At 47.1% G+C, this 23034-nt stretch overlaps 7 protein-coding genes across 7 annotated transcripts; 4 read left to right on the top strand and 3 right to left on the bottom strand.

Annotated features, from left to right (window-relative positions):
* Positions 1 to 2915: 2915 nt before the first annotated feature.
* LOC120450354 lies at positions 2916 to 5235 on the top strand. The gene is made up of 3 exons (XM_039633330.2): positions 2916 to 3118; positions 4169 to 4367; positions 4767 to 5235. The coding sequence occupies exons 1-3, from the start codon at positions 3107 to 3109 to the stop codon at positions 5006 to 5008; spliced, it is 453 nt and encodes a 150-aa protein (XP_039489264.2). The 5' UTR covers positions 2916 to 3106; the 3' UTR covers positions 5009 to 5235.
* A 162-nt stretch (positions 5236 to 5397) lies between these two features.
* LOC120450346 lies at positions 5398 to 7610 on the bottom strand. Its single transcript, XM_039633321.2, has 4 exons — positions 7371 to 7610; positions 6433 to 7312; positions 6224 to 6375; positions 5398 to 6166 (listed from the first exon to the last, which is right to left on the bottom strand). The coding sequence occupies exons 1-4, from the start codon at positions 7469 to 7471 to the stop codon at positions 5554 to 5556; spliced, it is 1746 nt and encodes a 581-aa protein (XP_039489255.2). The 5' UTR covers positions 7472 to 7610; the 3' UTR covers positions 5398 to 5553.
* Positions 7611 to 7900: 290 nt separating this feature from the next.
* On the bottom strand, positions 7901 to 10678 carry LOC120450344 (unc-112-related protein). The gene has a single exon (XM_039633319.2). It carries the CDS (start codon positions 10353 to 10355, stop codon positions 8208 to 8210), a length of 2148 nt encoding a protein of 715 aa, XP_039489253.2. The 5' UTR covers positions 10356 to 10678; the 3' UTR covers positions 7901 to 8207.
* An 878-nt stretch (positions 10679 to 11556) lies between these two features.
* Positions 11557 to 12170, top strand: LOC120450353 (putative odorant-binding protein A10). The gene is made up of 2 exons (XM_039633329.2): positions 11557 to 11842; positions 11895 to 12170. Exons 1-2 carry the CDS (start codon positions 11572 to 11574, stop codon positions 12089 to 12091), a joined length of 468 nt encoding a protein of 155 aa, XP_039489263.2. The 5' UTR covers positions 11557 to 11571; the 3' UTR covers positions 12092 to 12170.
* A 451-nt stretch (positions 12171 to 12621) lies between these two features.
* On the top strand, positions 12622 to 15151 carry LOC120450345 (protein MLP1). The gene is made up of 5 exons (XM_039633320.2): positions 12622 to 12909; positions 12975 to 13460; positions 13566 to 13791; positions 13846 to 14619; positions 14675 to 15151. Exons 1-5 carry the CDS (start codon positions 12836 to 12838, stop codon positions 14942 to 14944), a joined length of 1830 nt encoding a protein of 609 aa, XP_039489254.2. The 5' UTR covers positions 12622 to 12835; the 3' UTR covers positions 14945 to 15151.
* Positions 15152 to 15289: 138 nt separating this feature from the next.
* Positions 15290 to 19021, bottom strand: LOC120450342 (ribosome biogenesis protein BMS1 homolog). The gene is made up of 2 exons (XM_039633317.2): positions 17145 to 19021; positions 15290 to 17076 (listed from the first exon to the last, which is right to left on the bottom strand). The coding sequence occupies exons 1-2, from the start codon at positions 18931 to 18933 to the stop codon at positions 15386 to 15388; spliced, it is 3480 nt and encodes a 1159-aa protein (XP_039489251.2). The 5' UTR covers positions 18934 to 19021; the 3' UTR covers positions 15290 to 15385.
* Positions 19022 to 19659: 638 nt separating this feature from the next.
* LOC120450347 (coiled-coil domain-containing protein 6) lies at positions 19660 to 22925 on the top strand. Its single transcript, XM_039633322.2, has 5 exons — positions 19660 to 19971; positions 20414 to 20539; positions 20601 to 20691; positions 20911 to 21822; positions 21883 to 22925. Exons 2-5 carry the CDS (start codon positions 20424 to 20426, stop codon positions 22360 to 22362), a joined length of 1599 nt encoding a protein of 532 aa, XP_039489256.1. The 5' UTR covers positions 19660 to 19971; positions 20414 to 20423; the 3' UTR covers positions 22363 to 22925.
* Positions 22926 to 23034: the final 109 nt, after the last annotated feature.

Genomic DNA, 23034 nt, shown 5'->3' on the forward strand with positions numbered 1-23034 from the left:
AACGAATTTCTTAATTTCACAAAGTATTAAATAATAATAATGAAAATCACGCTGTGAAGAATATTAATATTAATCCTAGCTATAATTTTAAATTTTCAATAGTCTGCCCTTATTAAAGTCTCCAAAATACGCCTATAAAAATTGAAACTCTAGGCTTATAAAAAATTATTTGAAAGATACAAGACATAAGATTAAAACCCAGCCAAGACAAAAGAGTATTTTTTGGCCGTGTGCTATTCGGACCCCCGAAATAAGAGTTTCTAATTTGAAATGCGATCCCAGCGAGGCAATCGCAGAGTTTTTTGAACCCAGGGCGAAAGAATAACCCTCCGGCAGGCCAAAAGAGTTGGCAGAGGACTTGGCTGCGGATGAGGATGAGGATCAGGATAGGGGAGGATGGGGATGGGGATGTGGATGGCAAAGGTGAACGACAAAGCCGCCGGCAAAGTCAGACACCGGAGATGACGTGACGCACCACTTTCGCCCTCAGTTCAAGGAACAGGAGATGTGGGCATCAAAACAAAAACACTAGCTCACACGCTCTGCCAGCGGTCCTCCAGTGTCCCTTGTCCATCCGCCCATGGTCCGATCCGATGCGATCTTCCCAGAAGACGGAGCGACATTCCCAGCTCTTTTCTTGTTGCCAAGGAAAGGACCCACCAGATATGTGTACCAATGCTCGTCTAGACTGCACGAATATCAGCTCGTCGATGGACCGGCGATTCTATTAGAAGCAGAACCTGTTTGCGGTTTATACTCCGTTGGGTTCTGTTGTATTTTGGATGTTTTCTCTTTTTTTTTTTAAGTCCAATTTTGGTTTTTTCTTTGATAATGAGTCGTGAATTTGATGCCCAGGTAGGGGCATTCGACGGAGATCGTTGACATGGCGCAAGTGGCGCGATTCTTTAAATCAGGTTGTGAAATTGTATTTATGAATGAGAGAGCCCGTGGCGAACCAATTAATGCCGCATACCAGAAAGAGTTTTACCCACAGCCACAGCCACAGCCAGCACACATTCCGAACCCAAGTCGGGGTTCCCAGAACGTGCCCGTTACCGTTATTTGCGGCCGATCGGATCGACGAGCGCGGGAATGCACATTCCGAAGGATACGTGCGAAATGTGGGGGAAGTGCAACTGCGTCGCAGCATTGCGCATACGCCACGGAGGCCGGCTGGCATTTCCGCATGTGGGAATGCAACGAAAGCGAAAAGCAAGTGGTACAAAAAAAAAAGCATAACCAAAACGAATCTGGAAACGAAACCGAAACCGAACCCCACTCAGAATAAGAATAAGAATCGGAATCAGAATCAGAGTCAGAGTCAGAAACGTAACAATCTGAACCCATAAAAAGTCGGCCGAAAGTGTGCATTGACCGAGAGAGCGGCTAAAAATACCCGAAAAAGAACGTAACACAAACGATCTGATAAAATAAGAATAAGAACGTACGACGATGACGCCCGATCCAGAACAACCGTTAAGTGCTCCTCCCCAAATGATGCTGCAACAGGGTGAGCGAAAGAGAGGGCGAGAGCGCTGCCGAAAGAGACGGAGGCAGAGCCGAACGAAAACGAGAGGGAAAGTTCTTCACTTTCGCTTGCACGAAAGGCAACAATCCTAGAGGCCTAAACCATTGGAAATAATACAACAGTAAAAGTTCGGGAAAATCGTATAATTCCACTAAATATTCTTGCACATCTAATTTATGTGACATAATGTTAACCTATTCCTATTTCATTCAGAACACATCACTTTATGTAAAAACATAATATTTTAAAAACCTTTGAATGGAATGCCCTCAATATGAACACTAAACTTGGCTGTTTATTTCTTTCTACAACCAGTTCTTAAGGAATGTTATGTTATCAATTAAAATCCAGTGGAATAAAACACCACGAGGTGCATTTGAATATTATTCAATACACAAATTTCTTGAGCTTTCAAATGTCTCGCCTTTCCATTGCACAACGAACCTGTCATTCTAGACTTTTATGTTGGCTTTAACGCTTTTTAGAACAACGTATAGTAAACAGTAGTAGAAAATAAAAGTACTAGTAGCGACTGAAAAAGAAGGTCGAGTCATATATACATATATACTAGCATGTTCATGTTTTGTGAGACTAAAATAAAGAGAGATTTGCATTTCTCTACCGCTTTCTATAGGTAGCTTACCAATCACTGTTGTATTTCTTGAGTTCCAGTAGGAAACTCCAACCCCTCGCAGCAGTATAAATCTTAAGTTGCTTAAATTCCACATACAATATTTGAATTGTTTTATGGGTCTGGTAAACTTGTTTATGGATCCCCATAAACATTAGAAGCTGCTAATCGTGCGCAGCTATCAAGAAGTGCGTTGCCCTGGTTGGAAAACCCCCGGCAACAAGGTTCAAGTTCTCACTCACTTTCACTGCCACCGGCGGCCGTCAAGTCAAACTATTACTACCTTATTACATTTCCAAGGTGTGCTGATAAGAGCGTTTAGACTGTTCAACTACCAGTATTTGCCATGGCTCTATCAAGAGCCGGCCAGCATGTGGCTGTGAGTCACAAAAAGCAATACAATTATGTTGAAATTCATTAAGATTCGGAGGCGGCGCCATGAAACTATAAATGCCAACTCTTAAGGTCTGACGTCCGTTGCGAGCCCCATTGATAAAAAATATATTTCTGAATGCCCGGCGCGCCCTGCCGCTTACGCAAAACTCCTGCAAACTGCAAACGAATCCCGATCCCGAACCCAAAACCCCATACTCCATACCCAAGACCCAAGACCCAAGAAATCAGAAATCCCGATCCGCTCTCTCACCCCCCATTCGAAGTGAAGAGCGGCAGTCTGAGCGGCAACCGGCAACCTGAGCCGATCCGAAGCGCCGATCCTCGATTTTTGAAGCGCGTATAAAAGCTTGGCTACGTCGGCAATGAAAGCTCATTGTGCGCTCGCCACTCGTGATTATCAGGTAACGTCGATCGGACGGACGGGTTTACATTCAGCAAGTTTTTCGGTTTGCCCGCCAAAAAAAAACACGTATACGTAGTGTTGCAGCCAGAGAGGTGCTCGAGGTGCCTTATTGATCTATTGTGGATTGTGATCCTAGAACGCCACTAAAATGAGTTCAAAGGTAAGTTCTAGATGACTAAGGCAAATTTATTTGTTTAAAGAATCGATTTTCGGGGGGTTTTGGTTTTATTTTGAAACTATTTCGGGTAGCTTATTTAAATAGTTTTTTAAAATTGCTCAGCTCTAATAGGTAATCATAAAAATTACTAAACATTTAGCTCCCATAATGGTTCCATACTGCACTTATGTAGGCCTTGAAATCATATTTTCATTGAACCAACCAAATAGTTGAACAAAATTGAACTTAGTCATTTCCAGTATAAGGTGGACTTTTCCACATTAAGTGCCGAAATTTTCCAAGCAAATAACTGTCTTCTAAGAACACTCCACTTTAATTACTTAAATTAGCTTCGCGCCAGAAAGTGGGTGTGTACAATTAACAGGCTGTCAGCTAAAAATATCAATATAAACAAATGCGCTTTTGTTCTCCACGGGCAACAGCATAATGCCCGCAACGAATCCGATTTCGATTCCGATTCAGATTCATATCCATATGGGGGGAGCGAGTGCTAAACAGACTGGAGTGTCACCGCAAGGTGCGAAATGCGAAATGCAAAATGCGGAAATGCCTACCTGCGAGGCGCATTACATAATTTCCACTTCAGCTCCGGCGCTCTGTAATGCCGGGGAAGTTTCGGTCATTAAAAGCGGCAATTAAATTTTACCATTTGGCCGCGTCGACTTGCAAATGCGCTCCAGTTTATTGTTCGATCGTGAATCGATATTGACCCAGTTAATGGGCGGCATAATCAGGTGCGTGGGAGTCGGCGACGTCATCCAGGCATCCCGACACCCGACACCCGGCACCCAGCTGTCGTCATCCGAAGTGGTTTATCCAGATGTGTCCAGAGATGCGATCCAGATTCGGATTGAAAAGCCAAAGCAGGGCAGAGTGCAGCCGGTTAGAGGATCGTTGTAACACTTATGCGATAAATTCTGAGCGTCAGCGATTTATAATTAGGCGCCGGCGGAGGCCGGTTGGGTGTTTAATTTGGAATACACTCATACTCACAGTTGCCTTACCTTTCCTCCCGCTGCTCCTCCATTGCAGTTGAATATGTGCCGCTGGATGCTGCTGGTCCTCGGAGTCTGCTGTCTGATGGGCAGCTCGTCGGGCAGCTTCTGCTCCCTGGAGCGGATGAAGAAGTTCGCGATGGAGGCCTGCGAGCACCTGTTCCAGGCGGACGAGGGTGCTCGCCGCGACAGGAGGTCCATTGGGTATCCGCACCACCATCTTAATGGAATTGGATGTAAGTATCAGCTCCTTAGATCCTTCGATTTTCCATCATAGAATGTTCCTAGTTATCATCATGATCATAGCATAGCATCATAGTTATCAGATGATCAATTTGGAAGTTTGGTTCCAACTATAGAATAACGTAAATAACTCAATGACAATATCCACCTTAGATCTGTAAGGAAAAGATTAAAATATTGGATTAACGAGTTAATAAGGTCAGAGTGTCAGTCAACCCGACAATTGCATTCGGAACTGCATATCGAAAACACGTTTTATAAGTGTGTAGATTGCAATTAATACGCGCACTACACCGGCATTTGCATAAAGCAGTTCCGATGCAAAAGTTAACCGATTTCAAGGCGCAGGTTCAAGATCAATTTGCTCACTGGCAACGTTTTCCCCTTTTCAGCCGGCAAAACGGTCCACAAGCACCACTATATCAGCCGGAGCAGTTATCCAATGGGTGGCTACCTGAAGGTGACCGGGCATCACTTCAAGCGCCTCAGCGAACTGGACATCTTTCCGCGCTACAAGCCCATTAAGCCGCACCACGAGAAGAAGAATCGCTTCAAGAGGGATCACTCGAGCAGGTCCTACAACAACATCCCCTACTGCTGTTTAAACCAGTGCGAGGAGGAGTTCTTCTGCTAAGAGTTCCCCAGTGCCATGCTCCATGTCGGTGCCATCTGGTCAGAGTCTTCTGAATCCGTCCATAGTTATAGTTAGGTTATTGATGTACATTCTACAAGTCGCGCTCACTCTTATAGAGTACCTTATTTGTGCCCATGGACATGCTTCCATGGACACAAATCCATTTACAGTATTTATACACTTAGATCGATTTTGAATAAACAATCGAATACGGCAATTGATCGGAACTAAAGTAGTTTTTATAAAGACTAGAGTACAATTAAAAATCATAAACATTTCACAGCATATTAGGCTTAGATGACGCTTATTCATTAAAATCACAAAATGTTACAAACTTGGACTTAATAATTCCTAAGATTATTGCAATCGTAGTACAAGCGTCTCAATATGGCTGACAAATCTTGGTTCTATTACAAACTAATAATCACTCAATGGTTTACACATAATAACACCATAATTTGACTTAATAGGTCGTACATCTTACGTCAAAACAAAAATTACACCCAATAATAGATTAAACAGACAGCTTGAGCCAGGGAATCAGCCTATATGGAGCTTATATAGTAGGCGCCCTTGCAAACGTTGCATTTGTACTTGCGGCAGTTCTTCTCGCTAACTGGCTCCAGAGATCGAAAGTATTTGGATACCACCATCAAGACATCTTCCCGGCATCTTTGAAGGAAATCTTCGCCGAAATCATCAAAGGTTTTAACGCAATGCATTAGAATGCGATAGAGGACCGCCTCAGTAGACACGAACGTATTCAGCGAGCGATCAATGGAATCCACGTTCTCCTCTACGAAAGTGCGGGTCATCTGCATTAGGAGTTGTACTGCCTGATCGCTGAAGTACCTGGCCATGGCCTCCAAAACGTCCGTTAAGCTGGCCAGATTGCCGATATGCTCCACGAATTTTCTGCCGAATTTCTGCGCCAGCACATCCATATTGATCAGCATCTGCCCGCCACTGCTGAGACTCAGTATTTGAGGCAACAAAGTGGTGGCCACTGTGAGTCCCTGACTTAGATGCGAGTTGATATTGTGAAGGCTGAGGAGTGCCTCCTTAAAAGGAATTTCGTTTAGGGTTCTCACAATATCAAATTGGCCAGCTTCATTGTGCAGCTTCACTGTTTCCTGGGATATTCGATCAAAGACTTTTCTGTTGATACAAGGAATGATGAATGAAAGTATGTGATACCGGGTGGGATTAACTTGCCTGGATTGATTTCGAAGTGCTCGCCTCAAGGAAGACCCGTTGGTAGCCTTGGAAGCGATGCGCATATTGTTGATTGAATGAGTGAATATCACCAAATGCGAGGCCATCTGCAGCATGTCCAAGCTGTTTATGGCTTGATTATCACCAAGTTTCTGAGAAAGCGAAATTAAGTAATAAAATAGTGTATTTTTTTAAGGATGGATCCTTACCAAATACAGATCATAAACACCACTGGCCACACCCGTTCCGGCGATGACCACTGAGGCTCCATTTATCCCCCTAACGGCCAATTGAGCAGCGGGATTAACTTTGTAGCCGGCTCCTGCAGCGGTGGACAGAGCTTTAGTGGCCCCGGTGGCACCCAGACTCACAACGCCACCTGCTACGCCCAACCAAGAGCTGCGTGCCTCGGTATCCGTAATGCAGGTGGACTGCCCGTGCCGTCGGCGATCAATGAGATGGGATGCAGAGCGCAGGGTGCTGTAGATTCCGGTGGCCACGCCCACAGCGGTGGCGGCAATCACGAGGGGAGCGCCCAGAGGCACAGCCAGAGCTGCCGCCGCCGGAACAGTGGACACCAGGCTACCCACAGTGGCGACTTTATCGCCAGCATTCAGTAATTTATATCTGGCACGCGCTGCGGGCGTTGGATGGACCATCAACTGGACGCCCGGCTCCTCGTCCCCGGTGAACGTGTAAATTCCTTGGCTAGGGGCGATCATTAAGCCCTTGGGCAGGGTGTTCCGGAAGACGAACTGCTCCCAATTGGAGTACACCCGTGCATTTTCGTCTACAAAAATCATGCAGCTGGCGGCGCTGTTCTCGCCCTTCATGCAGCGCCGGGTGCGAAAAACAGGGTGACAGGAGTAGTTGGTGGACTGCAGGGCCGATTCCGGGTCTGTATCCGGCGTGACCAGCACGTAAATAATGGCGGAGAGCAATGTGCCGTTGGTGTAACATCGCTGCTTCCAAATATTCCGGAAAAGCTGCTCCCGCTTTCGTTGAATCGCCTTGACATTGCGGGCGTCATCCTCGCAAATGAGGTTATCTATCTTTTGCTTAAGAACATCTCCTTGATCTGGAGCTAATCTGTAGGTATATATATTGTTCTACCAGGTACGATTATTCAAGTAATTGCATAACATACGAATCCCAAATAATTTCCGAACGCAGTCCACTGCTAAAGCCAAAATCCCTTTGCACTTCGTAAGCGGTGCGAGAATTTTGAGTATTTTCTGTTTTCTCCATGTCGTAAAACTTCTATATTTTAGAAATCCTTGCACCATTCATCTGCAGCGAAAGTTTAATACACTTACTTTAATTTAGAGACTGTAGTATAATGGGAAATCAATGTTAAAATGCTACTTTCGTTTCCATGACAATTCAACAAAGCTGGCGCCAAATTATCGAGAGCTAATCGATGTTTTAAGCTCCACGATATAAATTTATCGATCGATACCGCGTAATTTTAAATAATACATTTGAAAATACTATATTTATAACACTGTAGATACTCATAATTTTACCGTAGGATTATTCAATTTATTTAGTTAACATGTGCAATGTCATTGGATTTAGAGTAAATTACTCTTGAAATTCCCTTTGATGACCTCAATATGCCTTAATAGCAAAACATCTATATATTCCCATTAGAACTACAATACCAGAAAAAAAAGATTTTTAATATGGGAGTTTTATTTTAAATATACACTTAAGAGTTAGTCATACAAAAACATTGCTAAGGCCACGGTTAAGTCTATTTAAGAGTTGGGCAGTCAAAAGGGACATTGGCAAGCGATTTTCGCGGTGAAAAATCATCAACAAGATTAGTTAACAACGTATTAAAATGTAAATAAAATGAAATTAAATACAAGTATTGCATTGAAGTTGTGAGTCTATCAGTTGGTTATCAGTTAAAACAATGGTTTATCTTAACAAAATTCGAACAAATAAAACTGGCTGCCATTAAAATCGATAAGTAGTTCTAGGACCAGCCGCCTGTAAGCTTGTGGAAGAGCTCCTCGTTGAGGGTCTGGTTGTTGTCCTTGGACCGCATCGACATGAAGATGTAGCCACCGATGAACTCGTGCACCACCTTGCAGTCGGCCGAGTGACAGGAGAAGACCACATTCTCGTCTTCAAACTGGATCATCATGCACTTAATGTTCCAGTTGACGTTCCATGCTTTCATGTTGTTGTATCGCCAGGTCTTGATGTGATCCCCGGAACTCAGATCCATGCGCATGATGCGGTTGTGGGCAACGCCGAGCAGCTCCTCCTTCCGGTGCCCGTCAAACTTGATGATGAACAGGCTTACTCCAAAGTCTGGTAACGACCGCCAGGCCTGAATGTACTTCAGTTTTGAATCCAAGGCATTCAGCTCCCTAACGTTGGCATGTGCTTCAAGGATCCGCTGAACTGCCTTGTTGGACAGTTTACGGACGATCTTGGGCGATAGGTAATCAATTGCTTCAACGGAGCGAGGATCTATGTTCACATGCACTCCGTGTGCTGGTCGCTGCATCTGCAGTAACGAGAGTATGCTATCCACTTCACCCTCGTACGAGCTATCCGCCAGGGATCTTCCCTTGGCCGCCAAACGACAAGCGGCCATCCACTTGGCGTACTGCTGCTCGTTCTCACAGCGCACCCACACCTCGCTGTTGGTTCCATGGCCACCCTCCGGAGAAACTTCCAGACGAATGGCATACTTTCCTTGGGACAGGTTTACATCCGGGGTCACTTCGCAGCCCTTCAGGTTGATGCTTATGACAGGCGCAACACGTCGCGACTCTTCGGCGTTCTTGAACAGGTGCAAATGCAGATCCCGGTAAGTGAAGTAGTATCGCTTGTAGCCGCGCAGCGTGAATCTTTGCGGCTTCAGGTACCGCAAATAGTCGGATAGCTCCGGTATGCGTGTGATGTTCCTCGAATCTCCGCCGTAGTCCGGCCCCTCCAGCGTAATCTGGAGCTCTTTGAGTGCCGAATCTATCTCATCTTCGTTGTCATTCTCCTGACTGGAAGTTTCAATGCCCGAGTCCACTGCTCCACCCTGTGGTGTATGATTCACATGATGGTTCACCTGGAACTGAAGGGCGGCGAACATAAGGCTCTCCTCCTCTGTGCAATCCAGCTCTTCGTTAAGCACACTCCACTTCGCCTGCTCGTACAGCTGATTGATGCGCACCTGGTCGCACTTGGGATTTAAGTCGAAAAAGGTGAAGTACTTGAAGCGCAGGCAAAGCGTGTCGTACTCCCGTATGCCCTGTTCCATGATGGACAGCGACGAGTCCAGCCAGCCCACGTTTAGGCGCGCCTTCTCCACCAGCGACTTGGGGCGCAACAGAAGGGCTCGCACATCCGCGCAGGGTGTGGGCGGAGAGGTGGCCAAATTCTCCTGGAAATCGCCAAGACTGGAGGAGCTTGAATCGTACGTGGCATAGCCGAGCTGGCTCTGTTTCCAGGTGCCTGGGGAAGGTGAGACAGCGCGCACTGGCGAGCGGGCTCGGTGATTGTGCGGCGACAGAGGAGCACAGAAGAAGGATCCTGGTGCAGAAGGCTTGTCCAGGCTGCCCGTGCTCCCGCCTTCACCATGAAACGAAGTGCTGATGGGCACAAACGAGTTGGTGTCCGCAGCAGGCTGTAGGTAAGTGGTGCCATCTGGCTCAGCGATTGGCACTCGCTTCTGATGCGGCACCTGGGCGAAGTTGCGCTTCAGGTGCTCGGCTTCCAGAGGTTTGCACAGGGACAACTCCTCCGGGTAGCGGATATCCAATTGCTTGCACAGATTAACCACCGCCGAAAACGTCTTCACGGAGTAATCCACCCGGCAGTCCAAGTACCTCAAGTCCGGCAGCTGCACCCGCAGTATCTTGTGCATGGGCGTGAAGTGCAGCAGGCTGTCTGCTTGGACACCATACTGGTCCAGGGTCAACTTGGTTCTGCTGAGCCAAACATTCCGCGCCGGCCACCACAGAGCGTGATCCGACCAGTCCTTGGGATTCTCCGGATCCACCAGTTGCAGCATGATGCCCCCAATGTGCTGGTCACCGCGCACGCGCATTGTCTTCTCCAGTGCCAGATCCGTGATGAAGATCCGCAGATTCCACGAGTTCTCGCCGACGTGGATCATGGTTCTGCAGTGATGTCACCTGTCCCACTTTCTGCTGCCTGTCTGGGGCGTTTCTAGGTCGTCCTTGGTGGGTCGCCCACTGCAAAATCGAGAGTTTTCCACCGATCGGCGCACAGATGGTCGTCAAATTCGCATTTCCCGCACTGTGACGCAATCCACGAGTCGAAAATTCACTGCAGTTGCGTTGCCAAGCCCGCAATGTTTCCGGATCCGGGCAATTGCATCGATTCGTTTCGCTTGCGTAAATAGATCAACTAAAGAAAATTCAGTCCATTGAAAAAGAAAGCGCCGAACCGACTGGTTTACCCACTCGCGATGCTATCGATGCATCTCTGTCTTTTTTTCCGAATCACTATCGATTATTGAGTTTATCGGTGTAACCCGATAGCAAAAGATATTTCTTCGATTACTTTCAAAGATAACACCAAATAACATTTAATTTATGGGCGCGAACATGTTTTGAAATTCATTTCAATTTAGTGGGGTGCAGTTTTTAAAATATAAAATAAAATTTTAATATTCCTGCGGAGCTTTATTTATTTAATTTTTGTCACCATTAAATCAACAATTGTACTCAAAAGTGAATGTATTATTTTAGGTATATAAAAAAACTTAATGAAAACTAATGCCTTTCCTATTTGTTATTCTTAACCGTTACTTGTAAAGTAAAAAGGGTATAAAATGTTATATGAATAGAATGTAACACGTACATATACCATAGTACTTGATTATTTCATTATCACTATCCGAGCTGATCTGGTAATTTGGCCATTTCCGTAGTGTCCTTACGTCTGTCCTTACGTCTATCCTTACGTGTGTCCTTACGTCTGTCCCTATGAACGTTGAGATCTCGGGAACTATAAAAGCTAGAAAGTTGAGATTAAGCATGTAGATTCTAGTGAGCAAGTTTGTTTTGGGACGCAAACATTTTTTTTCTATCACAAAAGAACCGTTAATTATTGATTGCTCACGCATTGGATATTCTAGTGTCGCACAAAAAAAATTGGTTACCCCAGAATGATTTTTAAAAAATGTATTTAGAAAATAAGCCACTACCGCTTTGGCCTGTTGATGGGCTCTCGGTAATCAAATTAAATTGACTTCATTTGAGCCCAATTGGTCAAATTGGATAGAGACACGCAGGGTAATTCCAAATGGAGGCCTCTATAAAAGCCCGGATTGCTAGTACGGTTAGCAGCATACGATCGACTCAAAAATGGGACAGCCCGGTTTCCGACGTGCCATGGGGCACATTTCGTTGGTGGTGGCACTGATTTGCACAACCTGTTTCCAAGTGGAAGGACTACCGCATCCGCCGGCAACGTCGCCGGCACCGATGATGGAAAGGATGGTGGAGCAGGCCTACGACGATAAGTTCGACAACGTCGATCTGGACGAGATCCTTAGCCAAGAGCGGCTGTTAATCAACTACATAAGGTGCCTGGAGGGCACAGGTCCCTGCACGCCCGATGCCAAGATGCTGAAGGGTAAGTCCAGGTCTCACTTCAATAAATCTGGGTAATACCCAATCGTTTGTAGAGATCCTACCCGACGCAATCCAAACCGATTGCACCAAGTGCACGGAGAAGCAACGGTATGGTGCTGAAAAGGTGACCCGTCATCTCATCGACAACCGACCCACCGACTGGGAGCGTCTGGAGAAGATCTATGATCCCGAGGGAACCTACCGCATCAAATACCAGGAGATGAAGGCCAACGCCAATGCGGAGCCTTGATCAACTTCTACTTTACGTCGTTGTTCACTTAAGTGTTTATGTTGCTTTAATTAACGAATAAACTGCAGAGAAGCTTCAACCTTTGACCTTTTTGAAAGTATCCAGACAGTAAGATTCAACAATAGAATAATTATAAATATGTTCATTACCCATATCTGGATTATTTTACAGGATATTAGTCAAACAACTTTAATTAATAGTTGCATATCTATTTTGTTAGTTAGGAGAAATAGTAAACTGTAGATTTTTGTTTCAAGAATCTTCCGCTTTTCAGCAACAAGGAAAATCTCCATTTTAAAAGGTTTGGATTTTTTAGTTCACATTTTTAATTGTAAAATAATTGTAATAGATAACAATTCGTTTTGATGGGAACGAAGTTTATTAAATTTAGCTTAGTTAAACTTACTTAAAAAGGGACACCACAAGTTGTCTCGATTCCCCAATTCGATAGACGAGCAATCGGAGGCGTCATGGCAACCAGTTCCTAGGAGCCCCGATTTCGGATTTGGCCCCAACAACGCAGCAGTCGGCGGAGCAAACAATAAACAAACATCAGACATCAAACATCAAACAACTGGCGTAACCACAGCAGCAGGCACTTGGTTTTCAGTTACATTTCGACTTCGCCTCGCACCGGCTCTCCATCTGTTTCTATACACTAAACATCCGAATTGGCCTCTGAAAATTACTAGCTTTCTCGAGCTAATCCAGTGATAATCCTCCAGAGCAGCGGCAGGATCTTAGATGGTATCGCCGCGCAAGCCGGCATCGTCCTACGGCCCAAGAGCATCCCATTCGGAAACGAACAATCTGATGGCGTGGGTAGAGTCCACATCTTCGGGAACAGCTCCCATCTAAAATCTCCCCTAAATCCCTTTTCTAGAGCGTCGGCAAAGAGCTGTGAGAGCCTATTCTCGGCCAGCTCCCGGGAGTCGGCCAGCCTGATCTACCAGCGAAGCAAGCCGCCTCCGCAACAACGTGGCGCCCTAAAGGCTTCCGGCAGTATGAGCTCGCAGAACCACAGCGAGATTCATCAGCGGGTCATGTCCGCGAGGAATCTGCGCGCCAAGACCTTCCAGAACCAACTGGCCGATGCCCAGGCGGAGATCGCCAATCTGGCGCACGAGAACCGCATGCTGCGCACCCTCCACAAACGCCAGTCCTCGGCGCTAAACAAGTACGAGTCCAACAACGCCGAGCTGCCCACTTTGCTCCGCTCCCACGCCGAGGAGCTTCGCGTGTGGCAGACCAAGCACCGCAATCTGCAGGCTGTCAACAAAGATCTGGAGCTTAAGCTCAAGCAGAAGGAGGCCATCATCCTGTCGCTGAGTGATGAGAACAAACACTACAGCAAGCTCAACAAGGAAAAGTATGTAATAAAACTAATGGATGATTAACTTGTTGATAGACTTATGCTAGTCGCACTTCAAACTTTCTTTTCCTATTTGACCTTCATGGATTGCTTTTTATTTAGGAATCTCGACGAGCGGCAAAAGCTTCAGGAGAAGCTGAAAGCTCTGGAGCTGCGTCTGGAGGAGAAGGACAACGACATGAAGCTGTTGGCCCGCAAGGTGCAGCTGGAGTCCAAGAACGTCCGCCAGCAACTGCTTAACGAGCAGAGAAAGGGCAAGGAGGTGATGCTGAAGCTGGAGAAGGCCAAGCTGGAGATCAGTGGATATCGCAAGCTGGAGGAGTACACGGTGGGTATTGTTGAAAATACTAACCGTGACATATTTTAACTGTTGAGCCTTCAGCTCGGCACCGACAAGGTCAATCCCTTGTCCTCCGGAAGACGAACAAAACGAAGTGGCATCTCCGAGGAGCCGGAGAGGATCGACAAGGTGGAGAAGTCACTGGAGATGCTGGACAAGGCCATCGAGAAGAACAACCAGAGCGAGTTTACCGCTTTGACGGATGTGATGGAGTCGGAATCGTTCTACGACTTCGAGAAGGACAGTGCCGAGGACAAGAGTGGACCAAACACTCCACCCAGTCAAGTCGAACGACAGGTGGGAGGGCGCGGCGGCAAGCTTATCCTGCCGCCGGCCACAAACCAGGCTAAGATGGGTCAGAACGTCAGTCGGTCCACTCTGAGCCAAGTGCTCTCGGCGCAGGGAAAGATTCCGGTATCTTCTGGAAAATCCGGTAAATCACGAATTGCCGTTGCAGTGCCCAAGATGGAAAGTGTCCAGATCAGCAAGCGTCGTGAGCCGGAGATTATGTCCAGATTGGCTTCCGCAGAAGCCAAGCCCAAGCAGAAGTCACTGAAATCTCTGGAGTACGAGTACGAGGACGACTATGAGCCGGCTGGCGAGGATGATGAGGATGATGCGTACGGCCTGATGAACAAGATGTGCGAGGCGGGGGAGGAACCCGAGGACCACAGCGAAGAGAATGCCAACGATAACAGTCTAGTGAAATACGGTGCATACCTGGATAACAAGAGCAGCGAGGGCGATCCTCTAGAGGAATCGACGGAGGAGTTCGACGGAACTGATGGCGAACAAACGCAGCGCAGCGAAGACGAGGTGACTTCCGACCTTGTAATTCCTTTCCAGTCATAGTCTTTAAATGTTTTCTCAGTCCCAGGACAACAGTGTACGTGCTCCGCGTCTGAAGGAGAACATGTCCAGCCTGCGCAAGCAGATCTCGGATGACTACAAGGAGCGCGAGAGCTTCCTGAAGACGTTCTGCCGCCAGGCCAGCAACAGCAATATGCGCGACGATCCTGCGCCCAAGAAGAGGAACAGCATCGCTACCGGAGCAGCGGCCAGTAGCCACATGACCGGCAGTCGCAAGCACGCCCTCTTGGCCGCTTTGAAGACGATCGACGACAACAAGAGTCAGGACTAGAGTACACTGCATTAGTTTCACCCATGTCCAGTTCAAGTTAGTCCTTAAGCGGTGTTGAGTTATATATATATTTTTCAAGCTGAGGCTCGTGCGTCCGGTCCAGCTGGAGCAGCTGCATCAGTGCCTGGCCAAGATGGATCGAATCCAGCCCTTGATGCAGTTGCTCCAGAGCCGGCCGCACGGACGTTGATTAAATTTTAATATAAACATTTTTGTGTTTGGTATATAACTGGAAGGACTGCCATTAACATATCCACATTAATCATTTCCGTCAATCTTAGAGAAAAGATAGATCAGACTGTTGTCATATAGCTGACATAAGAAAACGAAAAACAAGTGGAAATGTTGTTTTTGATCATAAAAACATTTAATTTTGTTATATCTACATTTTATACAGCAAAATATCTAAGAATTGTCCATTAATCACTTTTCAGAACAAAATCAGGCAGTCTGCTTTCCCCGCACCTTGCTGATGGCCCGCGATACTTTCTTGCGGAGCTCCTTTTGGCGCCTCTCCTTGGAAGCAATCTTCTCCCGCTTTTTCTCGCGGTAGTTCTTAATGCGCTTCTTCATTTCCATGCGTTCACGTTGCCGCTTGTCCTTAAAGTTGGTCTCGATCATCTTCATCATCTTAGACACCTTCTGCTCGTACGGTGAGTTAACCACGGCCACGCGCTCCAGCGCCGCCTTGGGATTCTCCGGCCCCAGCTTGGGCTTGTCCTTGTACGGCAGCGCCCTTTGAAGGGCCTTGGGTATGGTGAGTGGGCGGAAGATCTTCTCCTTGCGCACGACCGTTGTGTACATGCTGTCGGGCTGGGCTGCATTTTGCACTGCCCTTTCCCGCTTAAGTTGACCGAGCGTCTTCATGCCCTGCCACTGGCTCTTCTGGTCCAGAGGCAGCAGGAGTGAGGTAACAGGAGCATAGAACCGAGGCACCTCCACACGGAACCAGGTGCGGCAGAAGACTATGTCGCTCAAAAGAATCTTGTCCTCGAATGTGGCACGATAAGAGCCTTCTGGCGTGTGGTGAGCCTTCTTGATCTGACCGCGAATTCCGGATACCGTTTTGATCTTGGCTCCTTCGAACTTAGCCACTTCCAGGGAGGAGTTGAACATGTCCTTCACAAAAGCTGTCTTCTTGTAGATCTTAAACGGGTGTCCCACCAGCTTGAGCTTCTTCATGATCTGCGAGGATTTATCCAGCTCGGTGACACAGCCTGTGGCCGCTATCCGGAAGCCAAGACGACGCATCTCCTCCTGATCCTGACGCACAGTCTGCAAGGCCAGGAAACCAGTATTTTGAGGCGTTATCGGACCCCAGAAGGTCATGCTGCAGGTGACATGATTAGGTGTATATTTAAGGTAGCGTTGTCGGAAGTTGTCCTCCACCTTGGCATAGATTGCCACTGTTTGGAAACGGCGCCATCCCATTGAGATGATTAAAGGATCACCTGTTTTGAGGATTTTCTTGTACCAGCGGTGCTTCTTGACCTTGCAGTTAACATAGCCAACGTTCTCCTCGGTCATGTTTAAGGCACCAACCAGTACCGGATAGCTGGCATCGAAATTCTCCACAAACTCGGCGGGAAGCTGCTTGAAACCGAGGCGGACGTAAAGACCTGGGCGATAACCCTCGATCTGAATGCGAAACTCATTGTCCAGGTGGGCAAACTCGCTCTTGTTTAGCTCGCTCTGCCGCTGAGCCTCCGCCTTGAGGTCCTCGTAGAAAGAGTGATCGCCAGTAATTCGACCATTATCCTCTTCCTTTCCCTCGCCACTGTTGTCGTACTCCGCATCGAACTTCGCCTTTAACTTTAATTTTTTTGCCATCAGCTCTGCCTTGGTGAGATTTTCCTCCTCTACGCGGGTCATCTTGCGCTTGGCTGCTGAGGTTTCCTCAGGTTTTGAATTCTCTTCATCCGATTCTCCACCATCTTCAGTTTTGGGTTTGCCGCTGTGCTGCTCGCCCGTCTCCAAATCCTCAAAGTCCCCGTACACTTCGCTTTCTGCGTCACTCATGTCGTCCATCTTCAGTAGATTTTCAGCATCCTCGCTGGCCTTCCACTTGCCGGTGACGAAGCAGTTCTTGATAAGCTCCTTGTTGTCTTCCGCTAGCCAGTCCCGAGTGGCATCTAAAATATAAAATTAGTGGAAATATGTTGACCATTCTTAAATAAAAATATTCGGCTGAGCAACTTACCTCCCTGATACTCGAAAAAACACCGCTCGTCCTTATCCCTAATGTCCTTGTCTGATTGCTGCTGGCTTTGCTTTTTAGCAGCCACCCGGAACAGACCACCCAGCTCTTCATCTGAGTCACCATCTCCTTCCGCTTCTGCCTCCTGACGACTATGTTCACTTTGACTATAAACACCGTAGACAAGACGCATCAGGTTTTTTGACTCCGAGTGACGTTGGAGAAAAGCATCGCGGGCCTTTTGTGCCAGATTAGTCTTCCAGCTCATGTTGCTGGCCAGGACGCGAGCCTCCTCATCGTCCGAATCGGATTCGTGGGATGTTTTCACATTTCCCAGGCTCTGATACTCCTCATCGCCAGAAGAAGCATCTTCCTCCTCAGCATCCTCCTCCTCCTCACTGTTCTCCCCACGCCAATCGTCAGCATCGAATTCATCCTGCTGATCCTCACTGTCAGCAGCATCCAGACCAGAGTCCTCCCCATCGTCATCCTCATCCTCACTACTTTCGGCCACTTCATCCTCTTCGGCGTCCTGGTCATTGCGGAAGTCCTTGGACTTGATTGGTTGGGCATCTGAAAAGAGACGGAACTCCTGCTGCTCCATCTGCTCATCGATAGTGGCCTTCTTATCGATCAGCTTGTTCACCAGCTCCGCCTGCTCGGCAGCCTCAGCGGTCTGCTCCTGTTCCTTGTGCGAATGCGATCCCTGTAGCTCAATGTAGACCGCATCCTTGTCGTAAACAATGCCACCGACTCCCGACATGGGAGCGTAAAGTAATCGTTCTTTCTCTAGCAAACTCCGTTTCTTTTCTGTCCCAGGCAGGGGGCATGGATCGGGTATAACATTCAATTCATCAATGCGGGAATCCCCCAGGCCAGCAATATGCACCATGTGTTCCTGCTTGAGAGGAACTCCTCGAACATAGCCGTAGAGTACAACCTCACGATCACATTTGGGATCCCGGCGAACGCGATCCGTGTTTGTCACATCCTCAATACGGTCTACCAGGAGATAACTATGAGCTCCTCGCCACTGCAACGGGCGGAACTTCATTACGGAGATGAAGCGTCCTAGGTTTTTGACTTCGTTCCGCAGGTACTCGCCGTGAAGCAGACCGGAAAGGTAGAACAGCTTGGCGCCGTCGTAGACCTCTGTCCAAAAACGATGCTTTAGCTCCTTCTTTCGCTTCCTCAGCTGTTTGGGGTTCTTGATCATGTCCAGGTGGGTAAGTACGCCCATTATCTTGGGCATGCCGTGCACCTGGCAGATGTTTAGGAACTCAAAGATCTCCATTTCGAAGCCGTAGCTTGCGTCGCAAAGCAGCAGGACCAGGTCGGCGCATTTGGCCACATCGATCATGGAGTTGACATCGTTGTTGCACTCCAGCAGGGTGATCCGGCGCTTCTTGGAGGTCACAATAGTGATGGGACCCTTTATATCAGTGACATTCGTCCGCGTAAAGCTTTTGATTAGGTCCTTAATCAACGTAGTCTTGCCCACTTTGGGCGGTCCCACCACGGCAATTAGTACGGGTGGCGGTACGTCCGGAGTTTGATCGACAAGCGGAATATGCTGCTTCTTGGCCGTAAGGTCCTCCTTGCGCCGGAAGTTTCTCTCTGCACGCTGCGCCGAGTTGATGGCGAACGCCTTGGGGTTCCTCTGCCTGGCGGTCAACTCGGGCTCCTTCTGGTTGGAGTCCTTCTTGGCCTTTAACTTCTTCTTGTCCGCCTTCACGCCGGATTGGCGGGCTCGGTGCTGCTTCCGCTTGTCCTGGCCGGCATCATCGGCCATTGTTACAGCGGTTAAATATCTACAATTATTAAATTATCCGCTGTTTACGCGCTGCACGTGGAGCAAGTGTTGCCAGATTGGGAAACCGCTCTAACTGAATTGGTTTTATCCAGCCCTGAATACCTATCGTAGATTTCAAAAAATCGAACCAATTAATATGTTTTTATTTCAATTTGCAAAATAATACATTTTTTTTATTGTTGTTTACGAAAATTATTGAATGAAGTTTATATAATAAAAAAAATAAATACCTAATTAATAATAATCAAAAAATACTGTTGGGTAGGTCTCATAGAGAGTGAAATTGCTGACTTGGTGCTAACTTGAGATTTTTTTTTTTTCGAATCTGGAAAAATATAAACTAAACCAAAATCGACACATAAGCAATGTGAATAAAGTAAATTAAGTATCGCAATTCTCAATCCCATCGTCATCAGGGAACTCAGAAAAAATATTAAAAAAACACAGAAACGTTTGCAACACAAATTACAAAAGATTGTAATATATTCAATTCTTAAGTCAAGTTTCTTATTATGATTTTTTTACTTCCCCCTTGATATAACAAAAAGAGAGAAGCAAAAGTGCAGTTTCACTAACGTATCTGTCTACTTTCTGTGATATTTTTAATGTTTCTACAATATTTAAACAACATAAATTTATTGAAACCGTCGCACCTCTGATGGTATTTCCCCATGTGTCATCACTACCTTGCGGCGTTTCGCTGTGAGCGCTTTTTCGGTATTTCGCCCCATATACGGTCACACTTCTGCACTGTGGATTTTTCGCAATTTGATATTAATTTTATTCGATCGGCTCGGGCAAAATGTACCGCACTCAGATCTGCAGGCCCTAAGCAGACGCCTGAGGTTCCACTCTAATCCATTCGCAGCTGCATCCTTTCACCTGCGCAGGTGAAACGCAAGAACGGCAACCAGAGCCCTGGTGAAACAGAGGCGGCGAAGGAGTGTCCAAGAAGGGGGAGGAGCAGTGCGGCGGAAGGCAAAAGTCTTTTAAGGCGAACCAACGCACAAAAGCCAGGTAACCAGAGATATAATCTGGAAAATCGGAGATTTTCAGCCGGTTAAAAAGGAGGCGAAATCCCATGGCAGTTGCAAGTCATGCGGGGTTGTGGGCTGTGGGTGGTGGTGGTGGCCTATCCCCCTTGCAAACCCTTCGTTCGCCGACCTTGCCCTTCTATCGATTTCCGAAAAATTGCATCAAGCCAGATGCACGGAAATCACAGCTGAAGGTTAAACTTTTGTATCGGATCAGGGCCAAAACCAAACACCACCACCGACCGATTTCTTTATTCTTTGTTCCTCACGAGGCGCAGACGAATTCAAGAATAAAGAACAGCCAATCGCCACATATATACTCATGCACGTATATATATGTAGTTAAAAAGCGACTGGCATACATTATTTCTTGTCATACATATATATGTTTAAAAACATAATGGCACTGGGCCATTTGCCTTTAGTTTTGCAGGCATGGAAAGTCCTTGTGAATCCGAAAGCTCGCTGGACGGCGGCACCATGCTGCCACCAAGCCCAGTTTCTCGGGAGCAGCTCCAGAAAAGGATCGAATCGCTTACCCAGCAGAACAAGTAAGTCACTGACAATCAATTCAATGTTATTTTACCAGAAATAATCTGACTACGCTTCTAGGGTACTGAAAGCCGAGCTGGATACCTTCAAGACCAAGTGCAAAGTGGTGCAAGAGGAGAATCGCTGCCTCAAGCAAGCCTCAGTCATCATTGTTAGTATAACGTATATCGTATAACAATAGTAAATATGTTTCAGAAATGTAGTCTTTTGGTCAAATTCAATTTCGGCACCAGATAACTTTCTTTTGCTTTGGTTATAATACCAAAATATAACTATACATTTTGAGATCTGTTATATATTCACCCGTTCAATATGACCCCGAACCTCCTAGTCCAATTCTAATTTTATTTAACTTTGTTTGCTTTTACAGCAAGCCAAAGCCGAGCAGGAGGAAGAGTACATCTCAAACACGCTACTAAAGAAGATACAGGCACTCAAAAAGGAGAAGGAGACTCTGGCGCACCACTACGAGCGCGAGGAGGAGTGTCTGACCAACGATCTCTCCCGGAAGCTCGACCAGCTGCGTCAGGAGAAATGCAAGCTGGAGCAGACACTCGAGCAGGAGCAGGAATGCCTCGTCAACAAGCTCATGCGCAAGATTGAGAAGCTCCAGGCGGAGACGGACAACAAGCAGACAAACCTCGAGCAGCTGCGCCGCGAAATGGTCGAGTTGGAGAACACGCTTGAGCAGGAACAGGAGGCTCTTGTAAACAAGCTGTGGAAGCGCATGGACAAGCTGGAAACCGAGAAGCGTTCGCTGCAAATCAAGCTGGATCAGCCTGTTTCCGATCCGACCACGCCACGAGACATCACAAACAATGCCCATGCCAACGGTGGCGATACGGCCACCAGTTTGAGTGCTCATATCCAGATTCTTCGCTCCGAAGTGCTCCGTTATCGCTCCGACCTGGCGACCGCACAGAAGGAGGCTACCATCAAAACACAGCAGTATGCGCAGGAAGAGAAGTCCATTCGCGAGGAAAACGCGCGTCTTCAACGCAAGCTAAAACAGGAGGTGGAGCGCCGCGAAGCTCTATGCCGGCACCTCTCTGAATCGGAATCCTCGCTGGAAATGGACGAGGAACGCTTTTACAACGAGAACCTGATGGGCGGCGGTTCGTTTGCTGTAGCGACGGCAGCAGCCGCGGCCGCAGCTTCGGCGGTGAGTGCCCAGCGTCAACGCACCATCAGCAGTCCCGTCTCCCACAGTCCCTCGAGTAGCCGACCTCTAAGTCCGGGCACGGCGGTGCAAAACCGCTGCTATGCCTGCGGCCAGCTTGTGGTGAGTGCGAAATGTAAATTGTAGATTTCCAGATTTTTAAATTCAAAATTCTTCATTCAGAATCGCCGTGCCAGCGAGCGCTTCATCAAGCCAGCACTGCCAACGCCCATGCTGGGCCTGAACACTTCCGCACCCAACGTGCTGACCTCAACGAACCCACTGCTGGGCATTTTGGGAACCGGCAGCTCCTCTTCGTCTGCGTCCGTGTCAGCTGGGAATGCCGCTGGCGGCTTTCTTTCGAATCTGGGAGGCGAACGCCTAAGCCTTGGCTCGTCGAATTCGGCTGGGGGCAGTGCCACCTTCTTGGCCGGCGGCGGAGGTGGAGGTCTGCTGGCCCAGCTCACTGGCAACTCCAGCGCTTCGTCGTCGTCGTCCAATTTGATGAACATCAGCCTGAACAACTCGTCCAGCGGCAATCTTGTTAACAGCAGCAGCAACTCCTCACTGTCGGCGTTCACGCCAACAAATCCGCCCAGCTCGGCGGCTACGGCCTTCATACAGCCAGCCAGTCCCATGGACACGTCCACCTGCAAGGACTAGGAGGATGCAGTAGCTCTCCCACAGGGATACCGAAAAATCATGACTTATTTCACTTCACACACCACACGAACACACACTATATTCATAAACACGCACGCATGCAAGCAACCAGTTTAACGACCCTAAAAACATAAGAAAACACAGAAACAAAAGATGAGAAAGTAACTATCGTAAGCTTCTCCAGGGCGACTCAAAGTCGCCTCATTTATATATGGTTAATATGTATATGTATGTTCTATTTGATCAAAATCTCTTAAAACCTTTCAATAACGGAATTCCTAGGCGAACGAATATTTAGCGCTAATGTTTAAGATTTAAATGTTTTCTAATTTCGCTCGGTTCCAGTTAAAGTTAAGTGAAACACAGCTAATAATGAGATATGGAGGATATAGAGGATGAGGATGGACAGCACACGCTAACCAGATCGTATGAATTTATAAGAAGGGTGAATTCTATTCATGTCGAAACCATTTTCCCACAATTCCTTCGCATGTGGGCCTAAAAATTTTGAAGTATGTTTATGTAAGCCAACAAAAATAAAGTTCAACAATTTAAAATTAAAATTATCTTCACCATTTATTTAATCGTTATCATGGATCGCAAAGAAGTGCTAAGTACAACTTCTGTGCACTAAATGTATTTGAAGAACACGTCATCTGACATATATAGATA

This window comes from Drosophila santomea, chromosome 3L, assembly GCF_016746245.2.
Source record: "Drosophila santomea strain STO CAGO 1482 chromosome 3L, Prin_Dsan_1.1, whole genome shotgun sequence".
Classification (NCBI taxonomy): domain Eukaryota; kingdom Metazoa; phylum Arthropoda; class Insecta; order Diptera; family Drosophilidae; genus Drosophila; species Drosophila santomea.

Bases quoted from the DNA above. Each gene is read 5' to 3' on its own strand.
- LOC120450354 (XM_039633330.2), top strand. The intron at 4,368-4,766 runs GTAAGTATCAGC...TCCCCTTTTCAG, and splicing joins CCATCTTAATGGAATTGGAT to CCGGCAAAACGGTCCACAAG.
- LOC120450346 (XM_039633321.2), bottom strand. From the start codon at position 7,471: ATGGAGAAAACAGAAAATACTCAAAATTCTCGCACCGCTTACGAAGTG. The intron at 7,313-7,370 runs GTATGTTATGCA...ATATACCTACAG, and splicing joins TCGGAAATTATTTGGGATTC to ATTAGCTCCAGATCAAGGAG. The intron at 6,376-6,432 runs GTAAGGATCCAT...TCGCTTTCTCAG, and splicing joins GTGTTTATGATCTGTATTTG to AAACTTGGTGATAATCAAGC.
- LOC120450344 (XM_039633319.2), bottom strand. From the start codon at position 10,355: ATGATCCACGTCGGCGAGAACTCGTGGAATCTGCGGATCTTCATCACG.
- LOC120450353 (XM_039633329.2), top strand. From the start codon at position 11,572: ATGGGACAGCCCGGTTTCCGACGTGCCATGGGGCACATTTCGTTGGTG. The intron at 11,843-11,894 runs GTAAGTCCAGGT...AATCGTTTGTAG, and splicing joins CGATGCCAAGATGCTGAAGG to AGATCCTACCCGACGCAATC.
- LOC120450345 (XM_039633320.2), top strand. From the start codon at position 12,836: ATGGTATCGCCGCGCAAGCCGGCATCGTCCTACGGCCCAAGAGCATCC. The intron at 12,910-12,974 runs GTGGGTAGAGTC...TCCCTTTTCTAG, and splicing joins GAAACGAACAATCTGATGGC to AGCGTCGGCAAAGAGCTGTG. The intron at 13,461-13,565 runs GTATGTAATAAA...CTTTTTATTTAG, and splicing joins AGCAAGCTCAACAAGGAAAA to GAATCTCGACGAGCGGCAAA.
- LOC120450342 (XM_039633317.2), bottom strand. From the start codon at position 18,933: ATGGCCGATGATGCCGGCCAGGACAAGCGGAAGCAGCACCGAGCCCGC. The intron at 17,077-17,144 runs GTAAGTTGCTCA...TTTATATTTTAG, and splicing joins TTTTTTCGAGTATCAGGGAG to ATGCCACTCGGGACTGGCTA.
- LOC120450347 (XM_039633322.2), top strand. From the start codon at position 20,424: ATGGAAAGTCCTTGTGAATCCGAAAGCTCGCTGGACGGCGGCACCATG. The intron at 20,540-20,600 runs GTAAGTCACTGA...CTACGCTTCTAG, and splicing joins TCGCTTACCCAGCAGAACAA to GGTACTGAAAGCCGAGCTGG. The intron at 20,692-20,910 runs GTTAGTATAACG...TTGCTTTTACAG, and splicing joins AGCAAGCCTCAGTCATCATT to CAAGCCAAAGCCGAGCAGGA.